The sequence below is a fragment of the Panthera tigris genome, chromosome D1 (genome assembly GCF_018350195.1).
Source record: "Panthera tigris isolate Pti1 chromosome D1, P.tigris_Pti1_mat1.1, whole genome shotgun sequence".
Classification (NCBI taxonomy): Eukaryota; Metazoa; Chordata; class Mammalia; order Carnivora; family Felidae; genus Panthera; species Panthera tigris.
Window position 1 is genome coordinate 54,596,360 of NC_056669.1, and position 21,822 is coordinate 54,618,181.

General features: G+C 57.2%; 1 protein-coding gene across 6 annotated transcripts in view; it reads right to left on the reverse strand.

Annotated features, from left to right (window-relative positions):
* MYO7A (myosin VIIA) overlaps nucleotides 1–21,822 on the reverse strand; it is an 84,348-nt gene that overhangs the window by 9,413 nt on the left and 53,113 nt on the right. For 4 of the 6 annotated variants that reach the window (XM_042957373.1, XM_042957371.1, XM_042957372.1 and 1 more), the window contains 20 exons: nucleotides 21,305–21,523; nucleotides 20,798–20,905; nucleotides 19,509–19,718; nucleotides 18,942–19,145; nucleotides 18,575–18,751; nucleotides 18,013–18,102; nucleotides 16,520–16,647; nucleotides 14,208–14,334; nucleotides 13,155–13,274; nucleotides 12,437–12,610; nucleotides 11,353–11,580; nucleotides 9,856–10,026; nucleotides 7,623–7,740; nucleotides 6,661–6,787; nucleotides 5,305–5,588; nucleotides 4,160–4,350; nucleotides 3,369–3,493; nucleotides 2,559–2,716; nucleotides 1,443–1,596; nucleotides 81–236 (listed from right to left, as the gene is read on the reverse strand). In XM_042957373.1, the coding sequence (XP_042813307.1) occupies nucleotides 81–236; nucleotides 1,443–1,596; nucleotides 2,559–2,716; nucleotides 3,369–3,493; nucleotides 4,160–4,350; nucleotides 5,305–5,588; nucleotides 6,661–6,787; nucleotides 7,623–7,740; nucleotides 9,856–10,026; nucleotides 11,353–11,580; nucleotides 12,437–12,610; nucleotides 13,155–13,274; nucleotides 14,208–14,334; nucleotides 16,520–16,647; nucleotides 18,013–18,102; nucleotides 18,575–18,751; nucleotides 18,942–19,145; nucleotides 19,509–19,718; nucleotides 20,798–20,905; nucleotides 21,305–21,523 (3,269 nt within the window). The remainder of the gene's footprint in view (nucleotides 1–80; nucleotides 237–1,442; nucleotides 1,597–2,558; nucleotides 2,717–3,368; nucleotides 3,494–4,159; nucleotides 4,351–5,304; nucleotides 5,589–6,660; nucleotides 6,788–7,622; nucleotides 7,741–9,855; nucleotides 10,027–11,352; nucleotides 11,581–12,436; nucleotides 12,611–13,154; nucleotides 13,275–14,207; nucleotides 14,335–16,519; nucleotides 16,648–18,012; nucleotides 18,103–18,574; nucleotides 18,752–18,941; nucleotides 19,146–19,508; nucleotides 19,719–20,797; nucleotides 20,906–21,304; nucleotides 21,524–21,822) is intronic. The other 2 variants (XM_042957374.1, XM_042957370.1) reach the window with 1 other exon arrangement.

The following is a 21,822-nucleotide window of genomic DNA, read 5'->3' on the forward strand; positions in this document are numbered from 1 at the left end:
CGCACTGGGGCTGAGAGCCCATCCCAGCACCTGCCACAGGCTCTTTGCCCACCGCCTCTGCTCTCAGTGGGCCACCGTACCTCAGGGCTTTCTGGAGCCGCTGCAGGCAGTCGACGGCGAGCGGACAGTGCTTACGGGACTGCAGGAAGCGCTGCACGTGGGGCAGCAGGATGTTGCTGGGTGGGAAGAGGCCCGTGCACAGCCAGAGCAGCTCCCAGCCACGCTCCTCGCTATACCTGCGGAAAGAGGTGGGGTGTCCAGCGGGGGTTCTGCAGGCCACTTGTGGGTCCGAGCATCCTTGGCGCCTCACTGTGGCGGCACGTGTCTGTCTTGACCCCCATGCCTCTCTTCTGGGGACCAACGCAGACCCGCCTCCCTGGTGACCAGATCCAGTTAGTGCCACACAAAGTGTGGTTGGCCAACCCACACTGGGCCACGCAGTTACCGGCCACGTGAAGGTAAGGTGCTCATTCATGCCAGAATGAACATCAGCGATGTCACCAAGCACTCTTGGTTCAGCTGAGATTTTTTTTCTTCTTAGCAAGACTTTCCTATGAAGGAAGCCGTGTGTGATCTGTATTCTGGCAAAAACTCTTTAACTCGTCTGTTCTTTAACTAGCACTGAGTTAGACCAACCCCTGGGCTTCATTGGGCACTCTGAGCTCCCTGGGCCTGACGGGAGAGAAGCACAGAGGGCTTCTAGGAGGAGGTGGCATTTGAGCTAGGTTTTGAAGGCTGATGCAAATTCTGATATGCAAAAAAGGCCATAAATGCTGGCTGTGAGCACAGCGTGTATAAAGGTTTGGCAGTGTGAGAAGATCTGAGTATGGTTCCATGGTGGATTTTGCAAGAGGTGCAGAAGATGACAAACCTGGGGACATAGCTGGCGGTCTGGGTGTAAGGGGAGACGGTGGGGCTTCCCTCAGGCTCTGAGACTTAGCATGTCCCTGACTTCCCATTCCTGCCATGGTCTGACCCAGCAGGGACAAGGTGGCACCCTCTGGGACCCAACACCTTCAGCCCAGAATTTTCAGCCGGAGCTTCCAACTGACAGCCAGCGCAGCCCGAGCCAGGCTGGAGACATTTGCTCATGAGCACAACCTCCAGAATGGAGTCTGGGCTGGGAGGGGTACCCGGAGGAGGTTCGGGCAGTGAGTGGAGCAAATTTAGGAGGAACCGGTGCTGTCAGACTTGGAGAAGGACAGATTCAGAGGGTGCATCCACCTCTTGGTACTTGACCAGACTTCCTTGGACCTTGTGGCAGAGGTAAGACGTGAGGGAGCCTGAATGCGGAAGGACGGCTGCCAGGCAGGGCCAGATGCTGCCTTGGGAGGGAGGGAGCTCCCTGTCACAATGGGTAGAGGACCTTTAAGATTCCCGTCAGCTGTGACTCCCCCCTCACTGGGGGGAGGCCCTCCTGTACCCGCCTACCATCCCCTCACCTGATATGGTTGTCGGTCAGCTGCTTCAGGATCTGCACGTATACCTCATCCTTGAGGGCCTCGGCCTTTAGGGCACCCTCAAAGATCTGGTCGGTGAGCTCATTGACAGAGCGCGTCCTCTTGGATGGGTAGTCGCCCATGTACTTGAGCATGGGTGGGGAGCCGTCAAGGAAGGGCTTGTGGCTGATGGGGGGAGCACTGACCCAGGAGGCCACACTCTCTAATGGGGTCTGCCCCCACCCAACTGTGTGGCCCTGGGCCTCGGGCGACCCACTCAGGAAATGGGCATGACCCACCCACCCTGCTCTTCATGCCGACTGCCCACCCTTTCCTCAACTCTTCTGGGCACCTCCTCCCCTCACTACCTCAGCCCCCAACACCCCATCCAAAGTCCTCGCACCAACCCAGATGGACTTTACAAATCACAAATCTGACTGTGTCACCCCCCCTGCTTAGTGGGCTTCTCATGGCCTTGGGATACAGTCCAAGCTTCTTAACAGGGCTTGGGAATGCTTTATTAGTCTGCCCACGTCTTCAGACTCCCTTCTAGACCTCTGCCCTCCACTTGTGCTAAATCATGTTGTGATTCAGGGCCTTTGGACAAGCTCATTCTGTCTGGAACACTCCCCACCCATCTCCCCTTTGGCTGACTGGGGCCTACTCAGTCTTCAGGTCTCAGCCTAGACATCTCTTCATCCAGGAAAGCCACCTGCCCTCCTCTCCAAGGCTACATCAGTTCACTGTGCTGCCTGGCCCCATCACGGCCCCTTTTAGCTATAAGCACCATGAAGGCCAGGGACTGGGTCTGGTCACAGCTGTGTCTCCATGCCTGGCCTAGCACATGACACAATACTCATCTTGAACCAAATGACAGGGTCAGAGGAGACAATGGATGAGGCAGCCCCTCGTGCACTGTAAGGTGCCAGGCATAGATGAAGCCATTCCACCCGAATCCCTCCACCCTGCCCAGGACCCACCCGGGCCCCTCAGAAGGAGGTAGGTATCTGGATGAAAACCCTGGAGGCAGGGGCCTGGTGCCCCCCCTGCCCTGGGGTCCCCCTCCTTGTGGCCCTTCCCCTGCCCTTCCATGGCACCCACCCCTGCAGGTATGGATATCAATGAAGGCCATGCAGGCCTCCTGTGAGAGCTCCTCGCTGCCCAGGATCTTCTTGAGCAGTGCTTGCTTGAGCGGCTCCCGTGTGTGGCTCCACAGCCGGTCCTTGCCACGGGCCTTGGACACCATGACCCGGCTCAGCGTGTGCTTGGGTGGGGGCCTGACACGGCACAGCCAGCATTGACCCCAGGTTGTGAGACCCACCCCTACCCAACCTGTGCATGGAGGCGGAAGGCCCTGCTCCTCCCTGCTATACTGGGCAACCTGGGATGAGTCAACCAGCCCTCCCTGGACCTTACTTTCTCAGCTAGAAAGCCAGCCCTGCCCACCCCCATGGCCTCCTCCCCATTGCTCCTCTCGGCTTTCTCTGCTCTGGCCTTCGCATGTGCTGCCTGCGGCATTCCTCCACCCAGGTCACCCCCTGCACAGCTCGGCTCAGATGCCACCTCCTCCAGGAAGCCTCTCCTCTGTCACCACCCCCATCACAATGCTGGGCATACAGAATCACAGCTGCCCAGTTTTGTGCCTATCTCCCCACCAGGACTGTGAGTCGGTGAGACAGGCACAGGCATGAGTCGTGGGTGCCCAGGACCCCACCTGGGGTGACCACAGTCACGCTGTCAAATGAAGGAAGGATAAAATGGCACAGCACAAGACGGCACATCTCGACAGACAAAAGCTGCCCTCCTGTTCCCTCCGACCCAGGCCCTGCTCACACACAGCAGCAGCAAGAGGCAACCCCACCACGCGGACTAGAGTAGCAGAAGCCTGTGGCTCACACTGTCCTGGCCCACCTACCCTTTCCCCATCACCTGAAATAGTCGTAGGAAAATTCCTCCAGCGTGTAGGGCTTGGCGCGCGCCTCGGGCTCTGCTGTTCGCAGCTGCAAGAGCCGAATGACGTCCTGTCTCTGGTCGGGGGTCATGGTGACCAGGGCCTAGAGACCGAGAGACAAGGGTCTGAGGTCAGCTCTTCACCTGGGACCCCTGGAGCCAACATGGTAAAGCCCAGAGCCTTCTGGACTGGGGCTGGGGAAGTCGGTCACCATGGGGTTGACCCTCACCCCATTCTGACCCTGGGACCCCTTTTGTTCTTTGCCATCTCTGAGGTTACTGCTGCCTCCATCTGCTGCACTCGGGGTCCTTTCCGCAGTCCCCCGAGTCTGAACCAGGTTGGGTCAGTGAGAAGGCCGGATGGAGGAGGGGGGTGTGGCGTGAGAACCACCCAGTCAACAGCGCCTGGCTCAGGAGCTGCCTGGAAAGCTGGGCTCTGAGTCTCCAGTGCTGTGATCCAGAACAACCAGGGCCTCCCTTCCCAGCTCGGGGCTCACTGCCTTTTCAGACAGTGCAAGGTGATGCCTCCCTCCCCCACTCTCCTTCCATCCCTCGCCCTGGGCAGTTCCTCGGCCACTCTCCACCCAGCACAGGTTTGACAGCTTCCCCGACTTTAAGTTTGTGGTCCCAGAAGACCCCCAGATCATCTCCAGAGAAACTGGAGACCACTAATCCAGTATAATCCCTCACTCCATTTTACAGATATGGGAAGAAGACAAAGAAAGGCCCAGAGGAGACTCCCCTCCATCTGCCATCCCCAAGCCACATACCACAATCTCCCGCGGCGGCAAGGTGACAGTGGGCATGACATATACGCAGTCAGTGGGGAAGTCCCCACGCTGCTTGGTCCTCTCATTTATGCCGTTGGCCCAGCCTGAGTTCATGACCTGCTCTCCCGTGTCATGGTCCAGGATGATGAGGTCTCCCTTGGCAAAGCTGAGGAAACCTGACTCCTCTCCCGCTGGGAGGCAGAGGTGAGCAGGACCACGGGGGGGGGGGGGGGGGGGGCAGAGAGAGAGGCTGGATTGGAACATCTTTATTTAGGTTGATGACCTATAAACTGTTAATCCATGCCCTGAATAACTGAGGCCCAGGCCCACTCATGTCTGCTCACTGGTCACCCTGCCTCCAACTTGCCACAACCCTTCACACAGATGTGGCCATTGGAGTGCGCCACTCCCCTGCTCAAACGCCTTCCATGGCTCCCCGTCTCCCTTAGGAGAAAACTGACACTCGTTGACATGCTCACAAGGCTGCTGTGGGCTGGCCTTCCTGACTTTGTCTACCTCACTTCCTGCCCTGTCTCCCTTACCTCACCCTTCCAGGCAAACCAGTCGACCTGCAGTTCCCAGACATGCCTGTTTTCTCCAGCCTCTGTGCTCGGTTTGTGCTCTCCTCTATGCCTCGAACACTCTGCCCCACATACCTCCACCCTGAACCCCAGGCTGCATGGGGGCCTCTCCTCCAGGCTCCCAGAGTTACCACACTGTCACAGGGACCGTCACTATCTGTTTTCAGCCCCTCTCCCCACTGAGAGTAGGGCCAGGGTCTGTTTTATTTCTGTCCTTTCCAAGCTCTGCCTGGAGCCTAGGAGGCCTGGGGGTGCTCAGTCAGGGTAGCTGTTACTACTGTTATCATTTGAAGATAGTGGGTATTTGGAGACTGTGGAGAAGGAACCCATGATGTCACCTGGAGAAGGTGACAGGTGATAAGTATGGAAGGGCCAGGAGAGGGAGATTCCCCACAGGGCACAGTTGGAAGGTGCAGAGTTTGGCTTTTGGTCCGGGTGGGACTGAGGGTATCTGGGGAAGGGTTGTCACAGGTGGTCTCAAATGCCAGGCCAAGATCAAGGTGTGTGATCTGCCCGATGCCCCTAACCCCCAGTGCCTGGCAGCCTGTGCCAGGAACCACTCACCAGGGTTGGGGTTGTCCTGCAAGGCCACCACGTACTTAGACCTCTTCCGGAGCCCTTCCAGGAAGGTGACCACAAGGTCACGGATGTCCTCGGCGTTGCTGGAGGTAAAGGTGTACTCATCCCCTTTGATGGTAGCCAGCGTGAAGCTGGGGGCTACCAGTTTTGCTCCCCTGCAGGACCAACACGGAGAACAGGGCCCAGCCGGGGTCAGTCCTGCCCAGCCCGAGTGAGGCGCAGCACAGCCCAGATCAGAGCAGCCCAGCGAGAGCAAGACACGACACTCCCTGAAGGAGACCAAGGCCAGCCCAGTCAGACATGACCCAGGCGGGGGGAGACATGGCCCAGGCCAGACACAGCCCAGTCTGAGTCAGACCTGGTCCTGCCAATGTCACACACGGTCCAGAGCAAGGCCCGCAAGGGCCCAGCCCAGTGCCCCTTTGATGTCTAATTCCTACTCACCCTTTAGATCTCAGCCTAGCTACCACTTCTGCCAGGAAGTCCTCCCTGCCCTCCCACAGCCCTCATCACACTTGTCCCTGCTTAAAAACAGCCTGTTCAATGTCTGTCTCCCCTCTCATCTGAAGGAAGCTGCAAAAGGGCAAGGACTGTCTTATCACCTTGCATCCCTGTGCCAGCTCATGCCTGGTCAGAGCTGGGCATGCCCAGCTCCAGCCCATATCAGACACAGCGCAGAGACGATTAAGCCTCGGATCTGGGGAGGGCCTGCTGGGAACACCAGTCTATTCCAGGAACCCACCCCCCAGCCCTGCTTTTGCATGCTCCACACCTTTCAGTTTACAAAGGGTTCTCCCATTGATTTTTGCATTTCCCTCTCACCACTGTTACTAGAGGGAAGTATTAAGATTTTAGGGATGAGGACATGGAGGTGAGTTCCACCCGGGCCCCTGAATCCCAGACCAGGCTCTCTTTGTACACGATTGACTGCTCCTGACTGTCCTTCTAAGCCACCCACACCCATCTCAGAACAGCCATTAATGATGCACCATAAAGACCCCTCTGTCCCTATTAGGAGGAAGGTGCCTGAGAAGCCTGCACGGTGCGGCACAAACTGCTCAGTCACATGCGACCAGGACAGGTCACTGCACATCTTTGCACCTCCATGACATCCTCGATGAGGGCAGAAACTCCCCTTAAAAGCCTTCATGACCCCAGAAAGCTCCAGGAGCCCCCTCCTTCCCCATCTGCCTGTCCGTGTCTCCATCTGCCCCCTTCTTGCTTCAGACGGTGCTGAATCAGGACACTGGGGCTTGACACATCCCTGCCTCTGGTCTCTGTGCAGCTTTGGACAACTCCCTGCTCTGCACTAAAGTGTAGTGTGGGAGGCGTTGGGCTTACCTACTGCTGGACACAGCCATGATCTCAGGGAAGGACAGCTCCAGAAGCACCTGCTCCTGCTCATCCACAAAGTAGACACCTGTCCAGTTGACCGCCACGATAACGTCATTCTTGGGGAGGTTGGGGCCTGGGACAGAGACCCAGGCAGTGAGAGGGAGGCTGCCCCACTCCCAGCCCAGCCCTTCCCAGTCCTCATCACTACCAGGGAGGTAGTAAGGGGGATAGGTGATAAGTATGGAAGGACCAGGAGAGGTAGATTCCCCACAGGGCACAGATGGAATGTGCAGAGTTTGGCTTCCATACTTCTCACTTATCATCCATTTTACTGATGGGTAAACTGAGCCTCAGAGAGCACAAGCTCCCTACAGGCCAAAACTCAAAGCACAGTGGGAAGAGAGCACTGAAATCAGGAAACTTGGTGTGAATCCTATCCCTGCTTCTGGTCTTTGTGCAGCTTTGGACAAGCCCCCGCCCTGGAGAGAGGTTATATATGGGTAGGGAGTTAACTGAGCCCCAAGGGTCCCTCCAGCTAGATACTTCGTGATTCTGTGAAGGCCAGCACCAGCACAGGGCCTCGCACAGATGCCTAGTAATTAGGACCTCAGGATGTCTGAGCCAACAGCCTGCGTGTGTTTGGGCCCATGACCTCCGTGCTCAGCTGCAGAGTCAGCCCAGCCCATACTCCGGGCCACCTTCTTCCGTACAGAGTAGGCGTTTTAACTATCTTAATAATCATTCAGTTGTTTAACCCAGAGTGTTGCTGAGCACTTGGACTGTGGGGAGGCAGGACCCACTCTGTGGATCGATCTGGAAGGACCAAGCAACACTGCAAGCAGGAGTCTGGCTGGCTGGGGAGTCTGGTTTGGGCTGTTTCCCTCTTTCTGCTGTGAGCTGGAGCCACAGAGGGAGGGAGGGGAGAGGGCCTGGAGAAAGACTGGGAGGCGGGAAGGCTGAGGAGGTACCTGAGAATTTGTAGGCTTCATAAAACCTGGAGAAGAGCAAGGGCCACTTGAAACGGGCATAATTGACCACATCCTCTTTGACCTTCTGGGCATCAGTTCTCCTCTGGGCATAAATCCCCTGGGGGGTGGGGATGGACAGGAGAGAAAGGCCATCAGATAAGCTCTGTCTGGAAAAATCCCATGTTCATGCCCCCAAGCCAGGAACAGCCCTGGAGCTATTGTGTCCTCCTGGGCACCACGGCTCCACCCTAGCCCATCAGCCCGCAGCCACCCCCATCACTCCACAAGTCCCACCCGCAGAGAGCTCCCAATTCAGCAGTGACAACAAAGTCCACAATTCTGCCAGCATGCATGCAACACCCAGAGTCAAGGGTGAGTGGGAGACATCTGGGGAACAGGAACGTGTGTGGCTAAACAGGGGTGTGTGTACTGAACCAGGGAGAGGGAGTGGGGAACAGGCCTGTAAGAGCCAGGTCACATAGAAGTGTAGGCAAGGCAGCCACTGCAAGACTGGGCTGTTGGCAGAAGCTGACAGGTGAACCCGGGAGTCATGAAGACGGGAGCGCAGGGAAGGGTTGGAGAGGCCAGGGGATAATGCAATGCTGCTGGCAAGAAACCAAAGCACTGGCATTTTATTATCTAAAAATATCCCTCAGAGCCCTATTAAGAACTCGGTGGTGTTGGAGCAGAACTGGATGTATCAACTTGAACTCATGGTACTTATCAGCTATAGACACAAACATGGGCAAAGACCCATGTGCGTGCCAGGCACTGAGAGGACCAGAAGCAGAGCCCTCCCAGGAGCAGAGAGCATTGGGGGATAAGGGGCTTCATGTCTCCAGCCTAATCTCAAAAGGTTCAGAAGAAATGCACGTCCACATGCAAAGAGAAGGGATCATAAAGCAGATGTGGCAACAATGTTACCAACCAGTGAGTCTGGGTGAAGTGGGGGGTATAGAGTTCTAGGTTCTTGAACTTGCAGCTTCTCCACAAGTTTGAAATTGTCCCCAAATGTTTTTACCACTCTGACTTTAAAAGCCATGTACATATGTGCACTCTGCAAGAAGACTGGCCCGGGGATCTGGGGACCCACAGGCCAACAGGCTCTGGTCCAAGGGAGAGACACAGCTATAGCTTAGGTGTGGGCTCCAGGGGCAGAGCCCACCTCTGTCTGCTTCACAGCTGCACCCCCAGGGCTCAGTACTGTGCCTGACTGTACTCACCCAAAGCAGAACAAGTTAACGAACAATGGCACCCAACCCAGAACACGCCACATGCCGCGTGCATGATGGCAGCGAACACCGAGGAGGCCCAGGGAACGGCAGAGACGGAAGCTGTTTGCAGTGTGGAATGGATGGGCTTCAGCAGCTGGCAGGGTGGGAGGGATGAGGGACAGGAAGTTGCCCGGACAGACAGAGGGGTAGAGGGAAAACACGCATCTCTTCTGCAGGGGGGGGGTTGGAGAGGGGGGCTGGCAGGGGAGCCAGGCCTGGATGTAGAGAGGGCGCAGGGCGGGTTCAGGGAGGAGTGGAGGCTTGTGGGCAGCTCACCAGAGAAGGCAAAGAGTAGGGTGGGAGAAGTGCATGGGGCGCCTGGGGCAGGGAAGAGGCCGTGTGGTGTAGAGGGGTGAGAGACTGCTGGTCTGTGGAGCCCCCAACCCGGCAACTCGTGTGCCAAGATACTCTGCTCTTCCACAACCACGGCCAGGAGGCAGGGGGGCCCATCCGTCCCCCTCAGCGGCCAGGCCACCCCTCCTCTACTTGGGCAGCACACCCCTTAGCTTGGAAGAGAGCTACTTGGGGCTGGTTATGGGCCTGGGGCCTCAAGCAAGGGGCTTGAGGGGGCTCTGTACCTAAAGTTCCCCAGGCAGGAAGTTGGGCCGGAGTTCTTTTCGGCAGAAAGGAGGATACACTTGCTAGAAGCTCTTCCAGCAGGTGCCAACACTCCTGAGCTGTAGCTCTAGCGAGCGGCTGCTGCCGGGCCAGGGGACCCCAATATCTGTGGACCCATAGTTTCCCTCATGAAGCTGAAGGATCAGATATGATCCATCTCTGCATCCCTGGCACCAGCCCAGAGTAGACAGCCTAAGACACGAGTGAACCGACGTCCATGGTGGAGACAGGCTGCTTGGGAGGCAGGAGGTTGAGGCTGCCATCCCGTCTCCCAGCAGCCCTGTGGGCAGACGCATGTCACCAGAGAGCCCCTCCTCCAAGACCCCGCCCTGCCCTCCTACCTTCTTGTGGGCAGCAATGGCCAGCTGGGCCCACTTCTCAAGTGTCTTCAGGGGTGTGATCTCACGGTCAGGGATGTAGGTGGGCACGAGGTTTAGGAGGCGCTCCAGGATCATCTCGGAGCCATAGTCCACAAAGTACTGCTGGGAGGCCAGCTCGGCCAGGTCATCCTCCTAGGTAGGGAGGGGGAGGAAGGTGCTGTTCACACACCCTCGGGAAGCCCTTCCAGACCACTGAAGCCCTCAGAGCCCTGCCTCCTCTAGCTGTTGACTCCGGCCTTTGGAAAATTCCATTCTCACTGATTCCCCAGAAGTTCTTACCTGCTTGGGGGAACCATGAGCTCCCCAGGGGCAGGGTCACATCCCTGCCTTCTCCTGGGTCTCCCAGCACCAGCACAGAGGCACACGAGCTGACCCAGAGAGCCAGCCAGCCCATCAGTAATGGGTCAGCCACCACATTCCCAGCCTGGCGAGTGGCTGGAGCTGACAGTCTGCCCTGGAGAACAGGGGACCTGGGCACCGCTGGTTCTGTCAGAGTGAGGGGCAGGCATCACCATTACCATCTCCATCACCATCACGACCCCACCCTGGGATAGTCCAAGTAGTGAACGACAAGTCGGCCATGCTGCAGAGGCTTCAGAAGGCCGGATGATGGGTACTGGCCATTTTGCCCTTTCTCTGCCTGGGGTGGTGAACATCAGCCCTAGTGATGTCTGCCCGGGGCTCGCCAGGGCTTCAGCAGAGGGGGCAGTAGGAAAAGGCTCTTGGGTGTCTTGAAGGCAGTAGTGTTTTCCAACCAGTTCAAAGCTTCTCAGAATTTGAACAACCCATATAGCTATACTAATAATGCATCCTGCCTATCAGCTCACCAACACCAACATCGCTATGATCGTCACCACCACCGTTACCACCATCAACACCACCATCGTCTCCAACAACAACAGTATTGTCACCATCACCAACCTAGCACTATCCTGGGCCACCAACCCACCGTCACCAACACCATCATCATCATGGCCACCCTCAGCACCATCTCCACCACCAACAACTGCCCTCTTCATTTCCATCCTCTCCAACTTTATTCCTCCATCATAATCACCAACAGAATCATAGGTACCGTGAGAACCATCATCACCATCATCAAAGATAAAATAACGTGACACGAGTCTCTCCACATCACTCCTGTCCCTAAAAGGAGACTAAGAGAATACGCATTTGCAAACTCTGGTCTAAATGAGCAGATCTCTTACTCCTTCAGCACAGAGTTTTCTAGACTAACTCAGAACAATACAGCAAGTTCTGAAGCACACACTCCATACCGTGCACCATCACCACGGAGTCACGCTATTCTTCAAAGCCTTTGTTCCTGCAGGTAGTGTTAATCCAGAAGAAGCCTCAATCAGGCTAACCTCCACATAAGCTAATGGTGGGTACAGACAGTAACATTCGTCCCACATTTGGAAAACAGAGGGCTGTGAGCCGAGATTCGCGGTCACTCACCTTCTCACACCTGTACTCCCCAAACTTGACCCCTCGCACCACCTGCTGGTAGATGAGGTTGGTGGCCACGTTGTCTTCTGAGGGGTTGTGCCAGGGCGTGAAGACCTCTTTGCGGAAGAAGAGCCTCCAGGGGGCATTGCGTTCCTGGGCACCCTGCTCCTTGGCATACTGCTCACACTGGGAGATGGCATCCATGACATGGTCACTGCCACTGCCCAGGGAGGACACCTGCAGGTGCAGGGACGGAAAGGTGAGCAAGCAAGAAAGGCCTTACAAAGAGCCATCAGCCGTGCCAGCTGTTCTCATTCGAATGGAAAACCGAGGCTCAGAGAGAGGCAGGGACAGGTCCGGGTCACCCAGGAAGCAGATCAGAATGGGATCTCAGGGCCCCGCCATGGGGTCTGAGTCAGCACAGCCACACAAGTATTCCCATTTCCTAGTGTAAGCCTTGTGTGAAACTCTGATGGACGGTCACTGAAAACAAGGAGGTATCTGTAGGTGAGAAAAGTCCAGGCAAATGCGGTTCTGTCCCTGGACCTGCCGGGATGGGGCGGGGGGGGGGGGGGCACATCTGCTGCATGTGACGTGTCTGAGTGTGGAGGTGCAATCACCCACCCCCGGGCCCAGCCCAGCGGAGAAGGCTCTAGGCCCAGATGTGCCCAGGGAGGCACATACTCCAGGTGGTCACTAACAGGTGAAAGGAAACTACCATGGAAACCTGAAAAAAAAAAAAAAAAAGTCTGTTCCCATTTGCAAATAAGAAAATGGAATCTAGCTAAGTGGCTTCGTGCACACCTCCAGTCTGTCTCTGCCATGCTTCTTCCCTGGCGCCAGGGGAGGGTTGAATGGGCCCAGGTATATACAACAGAAGTGAGCTCTGGGTTTCAATCTCCACCGTACCGCCCGACTTTTAGGTGCCCTCCACAGTCCTAATGAGTTGGGCAGAGGCGGAGTCACCACTAGCTGAGAGGAAACCGCACTCCGGAAGGTAAGTAACTGCACGAGATTGCCTGAGCCAGTACATGGCAGCACCGGAACGGGAGCCGGGGTGGCGCCAGGAGGGGGCCCTGCGGGGCGGCCGTACCTTATCAAACAGGGCAATGTAGAGGGAGAACCCAAAGCGGTCCTTGAGCGAGATCTTGTCAGCCAGCGCATTGCAGAGCTCCTTGGCCGTGGTCGCCGAGTCGGTCAGCAGGGTCTTGGTGGTCCCATCCATGAAGGTCACAGGCAACATGATGGGCTTCTTGGACTTAGTGGCCTGAAAATGGCCAAAAAGCATTTGTGAGAATCTTTTCACTTCAAACCAGTTCACGCCCTCTGGGTTCCTGGCTCCCTGCTCCCTAGGGTTTTAGAGCTGCCCCAGAGCCTCAGACCCCAGCACCAGGGGCCCAGAGGACCCTGCAGTGTTCCCTGCCCTGATGGAACCTTTACAGCCCCTGAGGCTGGGCACTGGGGCTAGGAGGCTGGGCACTGCCACAAACCAGGGGCTTCTGCTCTCACTTCATACAACCATCACAAGACCCTGTGAAATGAGGATCATTATTGCTAGGTTATAGAGGAAGCTATTAAGACACAGAGGGAACCCCCATCTGACCATAAGACCAGCAGATGGGAGTCAATCATCCATTGGGTGCTTTCCTGTCCCAATAGGCCTGGGAATCCCAAACTTGACGGTGGGTGCTTGAAGAACCATAGACTCCTAAAGCGGGGGATGTTTCTGGGGCACTGGAGTGCACTGGGGATACACAAACATGCACACACACATACACACTCGCATGCCTGGGTAGGGCGGGGGGCCACACCTGCAGCTCCAACCAGCTGGGAGGCTGTGTCCGGGTCCCATTGACAAAGGTCCTCCTGAGCCGCTCCTCACAGTAGGGAGCATAGCCAGGCGGTCCCCCGTGGATGAAGTTCCGCAGGTACTGTAGACAGAGGGCCAGCTGAGGGGCCTCCACTCTGGCCTCACCAGGTCTCCTACTTCCAGCCCTTCTACCCACACTCAGGACCTGCTCAAGACCCGGCCACCCACATCCTCCGGGGCTAAGCCCCACCGCCCTTGGGATCAAGTCCATGTATCTCAGGCTGGCAGCAAGGCTGCCATATTCTGACCCTGTTCAGTCTCAGCCACGCCTCCTGACTCACCCCACATGCCATACCCCCCTCTTCACCTAGTCTAACTGCTTCTCTTTTTTCCAGGGCCCACCTCCCTGACTCCCCCGCTAGGCCAGCACTTTCCTCCTCACAGCACTGACCAGCTAGGTCAGTCCTGCTGTCTGTCACCTGCTCTGCCTCTGTGTCCCCAGTGCCCAGGGCCTGGCACAGTCAAAAGAGCGGCCTGAGGGGCACCTGGGTGGCTAAGTCTGTTAAGTGTCTGACTTGGGCTCAGGTCATGATCTCACGGTTCGTGAGTTCAAGGCCCTCGTTGGACTCGGTGCTGACAGCTCAGAGCCCGGAGCCTGCCTCGGATTCTGTGTCTCCCCCTCTCTCTGCCCCTCCCTCACTTGTGCACGCGCCATCTCAAAAATAAACAAACAATGAAAAAAAAAAAACTTAAAAAAAAGTGGCCTGAAATCAACCAAAGTGCCTTCTCCAAGACCATAAGTGGAGGGTCCAGGAGACGCTGTTGTCAAATTTAGTCTCCTCATAAATAAAACATGGCTGAAGGGAGAACAGAGGGAAGGGCTGGGAACCCGGGAGGAGGGCCAGGAAGAAGCCAGCGGGAGCCAGAGGCCTGAGAGGACAGGCGAGGCCCAGGCGAGGCCTCATTGCCAAGCCCCGCTGAGCTTCTTCCCCTTGCTCTCACCTCTGATACCCTTCCCGCCGCAGGAGGCCCATGCCTCCCTACGCCTCCCTACCTTAACAAACTTCTCCGAGGGAGCAAAGCAGCCCACACAGAGAGACACGAGGATCCAGCCTCGGGCATAGCTGCTCTTGGAGGGGTTGTGAGTGAGCTGCTTGCTGATCTGGCAGTAGATCTCATCCCTGGGCGGGGCAGCAAGGAAGGGAGACTGCGTCAGAAATGAGCCCGGCCCCTCCCGGCTACAGGTGAGATACCCGATCTTGTCCTCTCCTGCTTGCCCCAGACCACCCAGGAGGAGGCTGCGTGGGGCCGACTGGGGAAGGCTGAGCCCACGGCTCTGCGGAGCCAGTGAAGAGGGCCTTGCTTTGGAGTCAGGCTCATCAGGCACGAAGCATGTTCCTGACTCTAATCCAGATCCGCAGTCAGGGCCCCATGATCCAGAGCATGGTGCACATCCTGTTCTGGGGCACAGCAGCCACAGCCACCGGTGATCACTTTGATGAGAAGTCCAGGCTCCCTCCCTTCCTTGTCCCTCACCAGCTGGGTGGCCTGGCCAGGGGAGTTCACCTCTCTGCACCCCTCCCATAGTCATGACAGCAGGTACAATTTCTACTGATGGCAACCAGAAGGGCAGAAACAGCCAACCCATCTGAGGAGTTTCTCCAGGAGATGGAATGGGCAGGGGATTTGACTTACCCTTGAGATATTTCTGTAATGTTTGAATACAGTATTTAAGTGGCCTTGTATTACTTTTGTAATCAGATCAAAGCAATGAAGGTAGTTTTTTTGTTTTCATTTTAAAGGAAAACTATAATACCTTCTTTACAAGATTTCTGTGAAGAAAAATGAGCCAAGGCTTGCTTATAAAGCACCTGGCACAGTGAATAAATGCTAGCTGTTGCCTGCCTGTTCGGGGCCAAGGACAGGACCTCGATGACAAAGTGACCACCAGGGGGCACTGCTGCTCTTCCCTCTCAGAAGGGCGGGACCGGGCAGAGAAGGATGGATAATCCCATTCAGTGGTGCCCGGATCTTCAGAGGCCAGTGTCACTTCAAAATTAATTCTGAGGTTGCTAACTTTTTATCACGACAAATAAGGTCGTTTAAACACACCATAACACAATCTGCCTGCTATCTGTATCACCGTTATTTCGTAAAACAAACGTAATACTAATATTCAAAAAGTAGAAAGGGTAAAAAATCTCAGAACAAAGAACAGTCCTTTAAATAAATCAGATTTAGATTTAGAAACTTCCTTATTTTTCCCATCTCATCACAGACCAGTAAAGACTTTCTCACCTACAGCTAGGAGCCAAGGCCAAGAGAAGGCAGGGATTAGCCATGGGCCCTCAGAGATGCCACACCCAGGCTTCTGCCTCTTGGCTCAGGGCTCCTGGCACTATGTTCTCTAGGACTGACAACTTTAGGTCTGATCGTGAGATAACTAGGAGGCAGATTCTTGCCCTTTCAACACAACTTGGACAGCTACCCTTCCTTCCTGGAGGCAGGTGGCCCTGGGTCCCTGACTACCTCTGGTGAGGTAGTCCCTGGCCTCCAGCAACAATGAAAAGATGCCTGACTGGAAGGCAGGAAGTCTGGGAGGCTAGTGATCCCTGGCAAGTCTCTTCCCCTGTCCGGACCTCAGTTTTCCCATTGGTCAAATGGGCTCAACGCCCCACCCAGCCCCATCCTGCCACCCTCCCAGCCAGCATGCATGGGTTCATGGGGTCGGGTCTCCTAACCGACCATCTTGTGCAGATAGAGTCCTCAGAAAGTCCTGTCTTCCCTCCACTGACCAAGCAGACTTGATTCCTTTATTGCTCCTGGTTACTCTTGGATCATCCCATCTCCTCCCCAACACCCCAGGGACCCGAACAAAGACCTTTCCCAGGCCTGGGCGGGGAAAAAGGCACTCACGGGATTCCCAGGCATGCTAACCACGGTAACCCTGCACACAGGCCTGGGTTGGGTGCACCAAAGGTGAGCTGGCAGGAATAGGTTATAAGAATATAAGGAATAGGCAGTAGATGCATCAGGTAATGAGCACAACAGGTGCCTTGCCATGTACCAAGTGCCTGCTGCGTGGATCCTATCTTACATACTCTCCCGAGTTTGATCTGCCCATAAGCCTATTAGGTAAGTGTGATTATTATTCCCTCTTCACAGATGAAGAAACTGAGGCTCAGGAGATGAAACAACTCTATCAAGGTCACATGACTAGCTAGCAGCGGAGCTAACCCCAGGCCTGTTCGGCTTAATCTGTTACCAAGGTGACAAAGCCACAACTCAGCCACCAAAAGCCTTTCAGGGCCTCCGCACTCCAGAGACTGTGGGATGCCTCCCACCAGCCACTCCTCAGGCACTGACCGGAGCGCTGGCCGCAGGATGCCATTGCCGATGATGAAGTGCAGCTTCTCCAGGTTGGATGTGGGCCGGTCCTCCAGCATGCTATTGCCCTGCACAGTGGACTCCCCGTCATGCAGCCTCTTGGTCACCTGGGCCAGAGGGAGGGGACGAGGCTTGACCCAGGCAGGGTCAAGTGAGGGGCCCTGCCTCATGTCTGAGTCTGCCCACTCCCCTGGAGAGCAGATCCTGAGAACGGCCACATGAGCTGGCTGCCCACCACCGTGAGAGCCCCAGCCCTGTCCTACCCCCGCCCTGTGCAGAGCTGACGGGTCCAGACAGCTGGGCAGCACTGGCCTGGTGCCACACACTGGGGACAAGGTTCCTCTGCAGTCTCCTTAATACCACCCTCCACCCCCTACCCCAGGGAAGCCCTTTCAGCCAGGACAGGGACCTGCTCTTCTGACTCGTAGAGGGACCCCAATCTCTCCACACAACCCTGACAGCCAGAATACACACCCTGGGTTCCAACCGCCCAGTTCTCTGTGAACAGCCCCAAGCCTGGGTTCTTACAGACGTGTTTCTCCTCTCTGGTTCCACACAGCCCACCGTGCCAACCTGCACCCTGCCCAGAGTCCCGGAGCGAGAGCAGGGAGTGGCAGGAACATGCCCCTGCCGGCGGGAAGGCCCAGGAGATCCTCACGTCTATGGGGCACCCACAGGTATCATCCCATGCCATCCTCTCAGGAACCCAGGAAAAAGCAGGCATTTCCCCCTTTGGGCCTTTCAGATACCCAGCGGCGGAGCCGGGATTCCAATCTGGGGCTACGTGCCTATAGGACTGGATTTGAGCCTCAGGTGGGGAAGAGGACAGTGGCAGTGGCAAAGCAGGCTAGGGAAGCCCTGAGGAGGAGCCTGAGTCTACTGTAGAGGGGCCTGGGCAGGCTTGCTGGAGGAGGTGACTCCCAGGCAGAGAAGGAGGAACTTTAGGCAGAGGGACTGATGTGTGCAAAAGTAGGGATACGCGGGAGCCAGTCCCCCTGTGCTGTAAATGCCTGGGTTAGTTCTGCTGCTCTCCCAGCCTGCACATTCCTGGAGCACAGGGCCAGGGCGGTGCTGCTCAACAAAAGCGAGGTGACTGAGAGTTCAAACAAACCGTTACTGTTAATGCCCATGGGCACGCCCACTCACAGAGAAGTTTGAGGCATCTGAAAGGTCCTTGGGTCAAATGCAACAGGTCCCTGCCCTGGCAGGAAGTGTCCTCCCTCTCGCCATCTGCCTCTCACCCTCCCCAGCTCTCCAGTCTCCTCTTCTGGGAAGCCCTCCCTGATCCGGCCCCAGCCTATGCTCCCCGCCCTCTACTTCGCACTCCTGTCTGCCCACTAACCCCCGACACGGTCCAGCCCAAGCCCCTGGGAACAGGCCACATCCGCTCCCTTTCCCACTCCCTGTGGTCCCCCCCAGCTCAGTCTTGCCCCACCCTGGGCCTCCTAAGGCAGCCCAGGGTCTGGTCTAACCTCCTCTGTCAGTTTGGACTTCTTCTTCAGGGTCAAGTGCACCAGCTTGTGCCTCATGCTGCTCTTCTTCTGCCCCTCCGGTAGCTGGGCCTGCAGGAGAAACAGGGGTCAGGGTCAAGCACCTGGGCCCAAAGTAAGGACAAGAGCAGTTGACAACGGAGCTATGGCTAGCGGGTTGTGCACCTCCACACTGACGTTTACGTCCGCACTGCCCCCCACCAGCCAGCTGATGATGGGAAAACGGAGACCCAGAAAAGTGCGGGCGCCTGCCCAGTGCCTCCCAGTGAGTCAGTACTGGTGCTGGCTCTGACTGCAAGGCCGTTGGTTCTGCCGCATGGCCTCATTCCATCACCATCCACGCCTTACAGTTTACAAAACGTTCACACGTTTGTTCCCACAAGGGGACAGAGGATAGTGGGGGTCAGGGAGGTGAGGCAGAGGCAAATTTTAAGGGCTCCTTCTGCTGAGAACCCTGAGGATGGGGATGCGGGCGGCCCTCCCTACTGGCCTGGGCGGGACATGGATGAACTGGGGGTTGGGGGGGGTGGTAGCTGGGCCTCACCTCCCCCTCGCCCTGCAGGGCCTGCAGCTCCCTCTTGTATGTCTTCTTGCCCAGGGTCTCGTAAATCTTAGTCATCACAGGGATCTTCTCACTGCCGTCACTCATGGCGGTGTGGTACTTGGGCTCAGGGAGGTCCCCCATGAAGCGCAGGATGGTGATCCAGACCGCCAGGGCCGCCTGGGGCAGAGTGTGTCAGGGGGCACGGGCACAGGGTACTGCTGAACCATCAAAATGGCCTGGGGGTCTGGGGAGAGGGCTGGAGAGGGCCACAGGAGGGCTACGGGGCCCGGGGTACCAGGGTGAAGTCAGCCCTAGTCCCACCCCCGGGGACCTGCCATCTGGGCGCCCGCACAGCCCCAGCCCTCACCAGCTGGTCGCCCTCGTCATCGTGGTACAGCAGCGGCTGCCTGAGCGGCCGCCGGGTATAGGTATGTGTGGTCGTGCCCTGGAAGTAGGTGGCAGCAAACTTGGCGAATTTATACTCAGAGAGGTCCTCCTCATCCTCGTCAGGCAAGGGCAGGGCTGCGTCCAGGTCCTCCTCCACCATCTCCCTGCGCCCGCGCTCCAGGTCCTGAGGAAGCCAGAGAGGTTCCCTGCCACGGACCAGACTCGGGCTGGCCCTGCGGCCCCCCAACCTGTCCCTGTGGGGCCAGCTCTTCCTCCACGGGGTGGAACACTGCCATCCTGTTGCCCAAACAGAGCCTGGCACGTGGTAGGTCCTCAGTACACGGATGAATACAAGTTTGTGAATGAATAAAAGTTGGCCCTGGAGAGGGACAGTGACTGGCCCAAGGCTGCATGGCGAGCTGCTGGCTGGACAGGTCAGGGGCTGCATGGGCCATACGTCTTACTGCTGCCCTTTGTGCCCAAGGGTCAGGGGGACTTTAAGGCAAACAGGCACAAAAGGACGGAAGGCCTGTCCCCAGCCTGGTACCTCGAAGCCACTAGGTGCTTGGCCCTCCTGGCCTGGCAGGCCGCCTGAAGTCCCCAAGAAGCCAAACATCTTGTCCACCATGTCCGAGTGGTTGATGGGCTCATGGCGGGCTCTCTCCATCTGCTCCAGGAGCTCCTTCTTGCGCCGAGCCTCCTCCTTCTCCTTCAGCTCCCGCTCTGCATCCTCACGGGCCAATTGGGCCAGGCGCTCCTGGGAGTTTGAGAGGATACAGAGGAGACGGCCTCGGGGAGCACGCCCTCCTCAGGGAGCCCCAGAGAGCCCCCGCAACTGCCAGGCCTCAGTCCCGGCCTCCACCCAGGCCCTCCTGACTGCTGGGAAGGACTGAGCCTCCAACCTCTCTATCCTCGGCCCCACCCCGCCCAGCCCTCAGAATCCAGTGCAGACAGATGCCCAGCACTGGGCCACAGAGAAGCCTTGAGACAAGTCCAGAGTAATCCTGCCTGCCCGTCAGGGCTTAGCTGGGAACCACCTCTTCCAGGAAGCCTGCTCATCCCTCCCCCGCCGGAGGGGACCACACCAACCCGGAAATCCCACAGCTGTTGGGTTGAGGCTCTAGACCAGCGCTGTCCAATAGAAATATAATGCAAGCCCTGAATGGAGTAGCTTTATTCAAAACAGTAAAAAGAAATAGGCGAAATCTATTTTAATAATATATTTTAGGGGTGCCTGGGTGGCTCAGTCGGTTGAGTGTCCAACTCTTGATTTCAGCTCAGGTCATGATTCCAGGGTCATGGGATCGAGCCCCACTTTGGGCTCCGTGCTGAGTGTGGAGCCTGCTTAAGATTCTCTTTCTCTCCCTCTGCCCCTCTCCCCCACTCGTGAGCTCTCTCGCTCTCTTGCAAATAAAAAAATACGTATATATTTTTATTTAACCCAATAGTTCTAAAATATGTCAACACGTAATTAATATTTTAAAAATAGTACTGAAATACTTCATGTTCCTTCTATTTTACTGTCTTCAGAACCTAGTATACATTTTACACTTAGAGCCCTTTGCCATTTCAAGCACTCATTAGCCCCATGCAGCTGAGGCTCCCGTACTGGGAGCTCTCGCTCCGGCTCTGGCTTTTTATCCGTGTTATCTCCCAGCTAGAAAAGGTGATGGGCATGGCGCCTCTTACTCTGGAGCCACGGCCCCTTGTCCTCAGGCCTGGCACGGGACCAAGCACCCAGTGCGTGGATGAAGGCAGGCTGTGTGGACAGAGGACAGATCGCCAGTGCTGTTGAACCAGTGAATGGACATCTGAGGTCTGGGCCACTCAGCTCACCTGATGCTTGCGTTCGGCCTCCTCCTTGGCCTTCTTGGCGCTCATCTCCTTCCGGAGCTTCTCCTCCTCTGCCAGCCGCATTTTCTCAGCCTCCAGACGCCGCAGGTACTGAGGGAAGGGGCAGCCAGGTGGGCACCGTCACAGTGCTTCCTGCCAGCTCTGGCCCGCGCCACCCTGAGTTCTGGGACCGGGAACGACTCTGCCAAATAGTTTGGCAGACGGGGAAACTGAGGTACCTGGAACTCCCCCAGGTCACACAGCAGGTTGGGGACATCGGTGGCTCCCGAAGCCAAACCAGCTTCACCACAACAGTGACTGGGCCCCGGGCCCTGCCGTTGGCTGGGAGGATGGAAATGAGGGGTCGATCCCAGCTGTGTGCATTCCCCACAGGAGGCATGGTCCCAGGGCCCCTCTGCAGGTGTCGGTGTAGGGGGGACCTGCCTGCCCGGGGTGGAGCAGCACCGCTCAGGGCACACAAGAGCTGTGGACTCACTCGAAAGCCCTCACCTCGGCCCTGAGGCGCCGGTGCAGCCTGCGGGCGATCATGCCCCGGGCGTAGGCCTGCACGGTGAGCACGGCCCAGAGGCGGTGGCGGAAGGCCTTGCGCACCAGGTAGGCGCGGCAGCGGGCCTGGAACCCGATGATGCGCCGGCGGGCCAGGCGGTACTTCTGGTGCAGCTTCCGGGAGCGGTGCAGGGCCTGCAGCCGCAGGAAGCCCAGCCGCATCTGCAAGGACACGGACCGGCTCGGAGCCTGCCGCCCCGACCCCAGGCTGACCCTGGCCACAGGACAGTCGCCGCGCTGGGCTCCGCTCTGACTGGCGTGCCCCAAAGCTCTGTCTTCTCTCAGACTAGGTCTCCCCCAGAGTTAAGCTCTGTTTCCTCGCAGACAGAAGTTTTCTAGAAAAAGGACTTGGCTTCCCTTGAGGGCGCCCCCCCCCCCCACCACACACAACGAACCCCCGTCCTCAGACCAGGAGCTGGTCTCCTTCCTGTCTGCCTCCCCAGCCCCAGGTCCGGACTGCA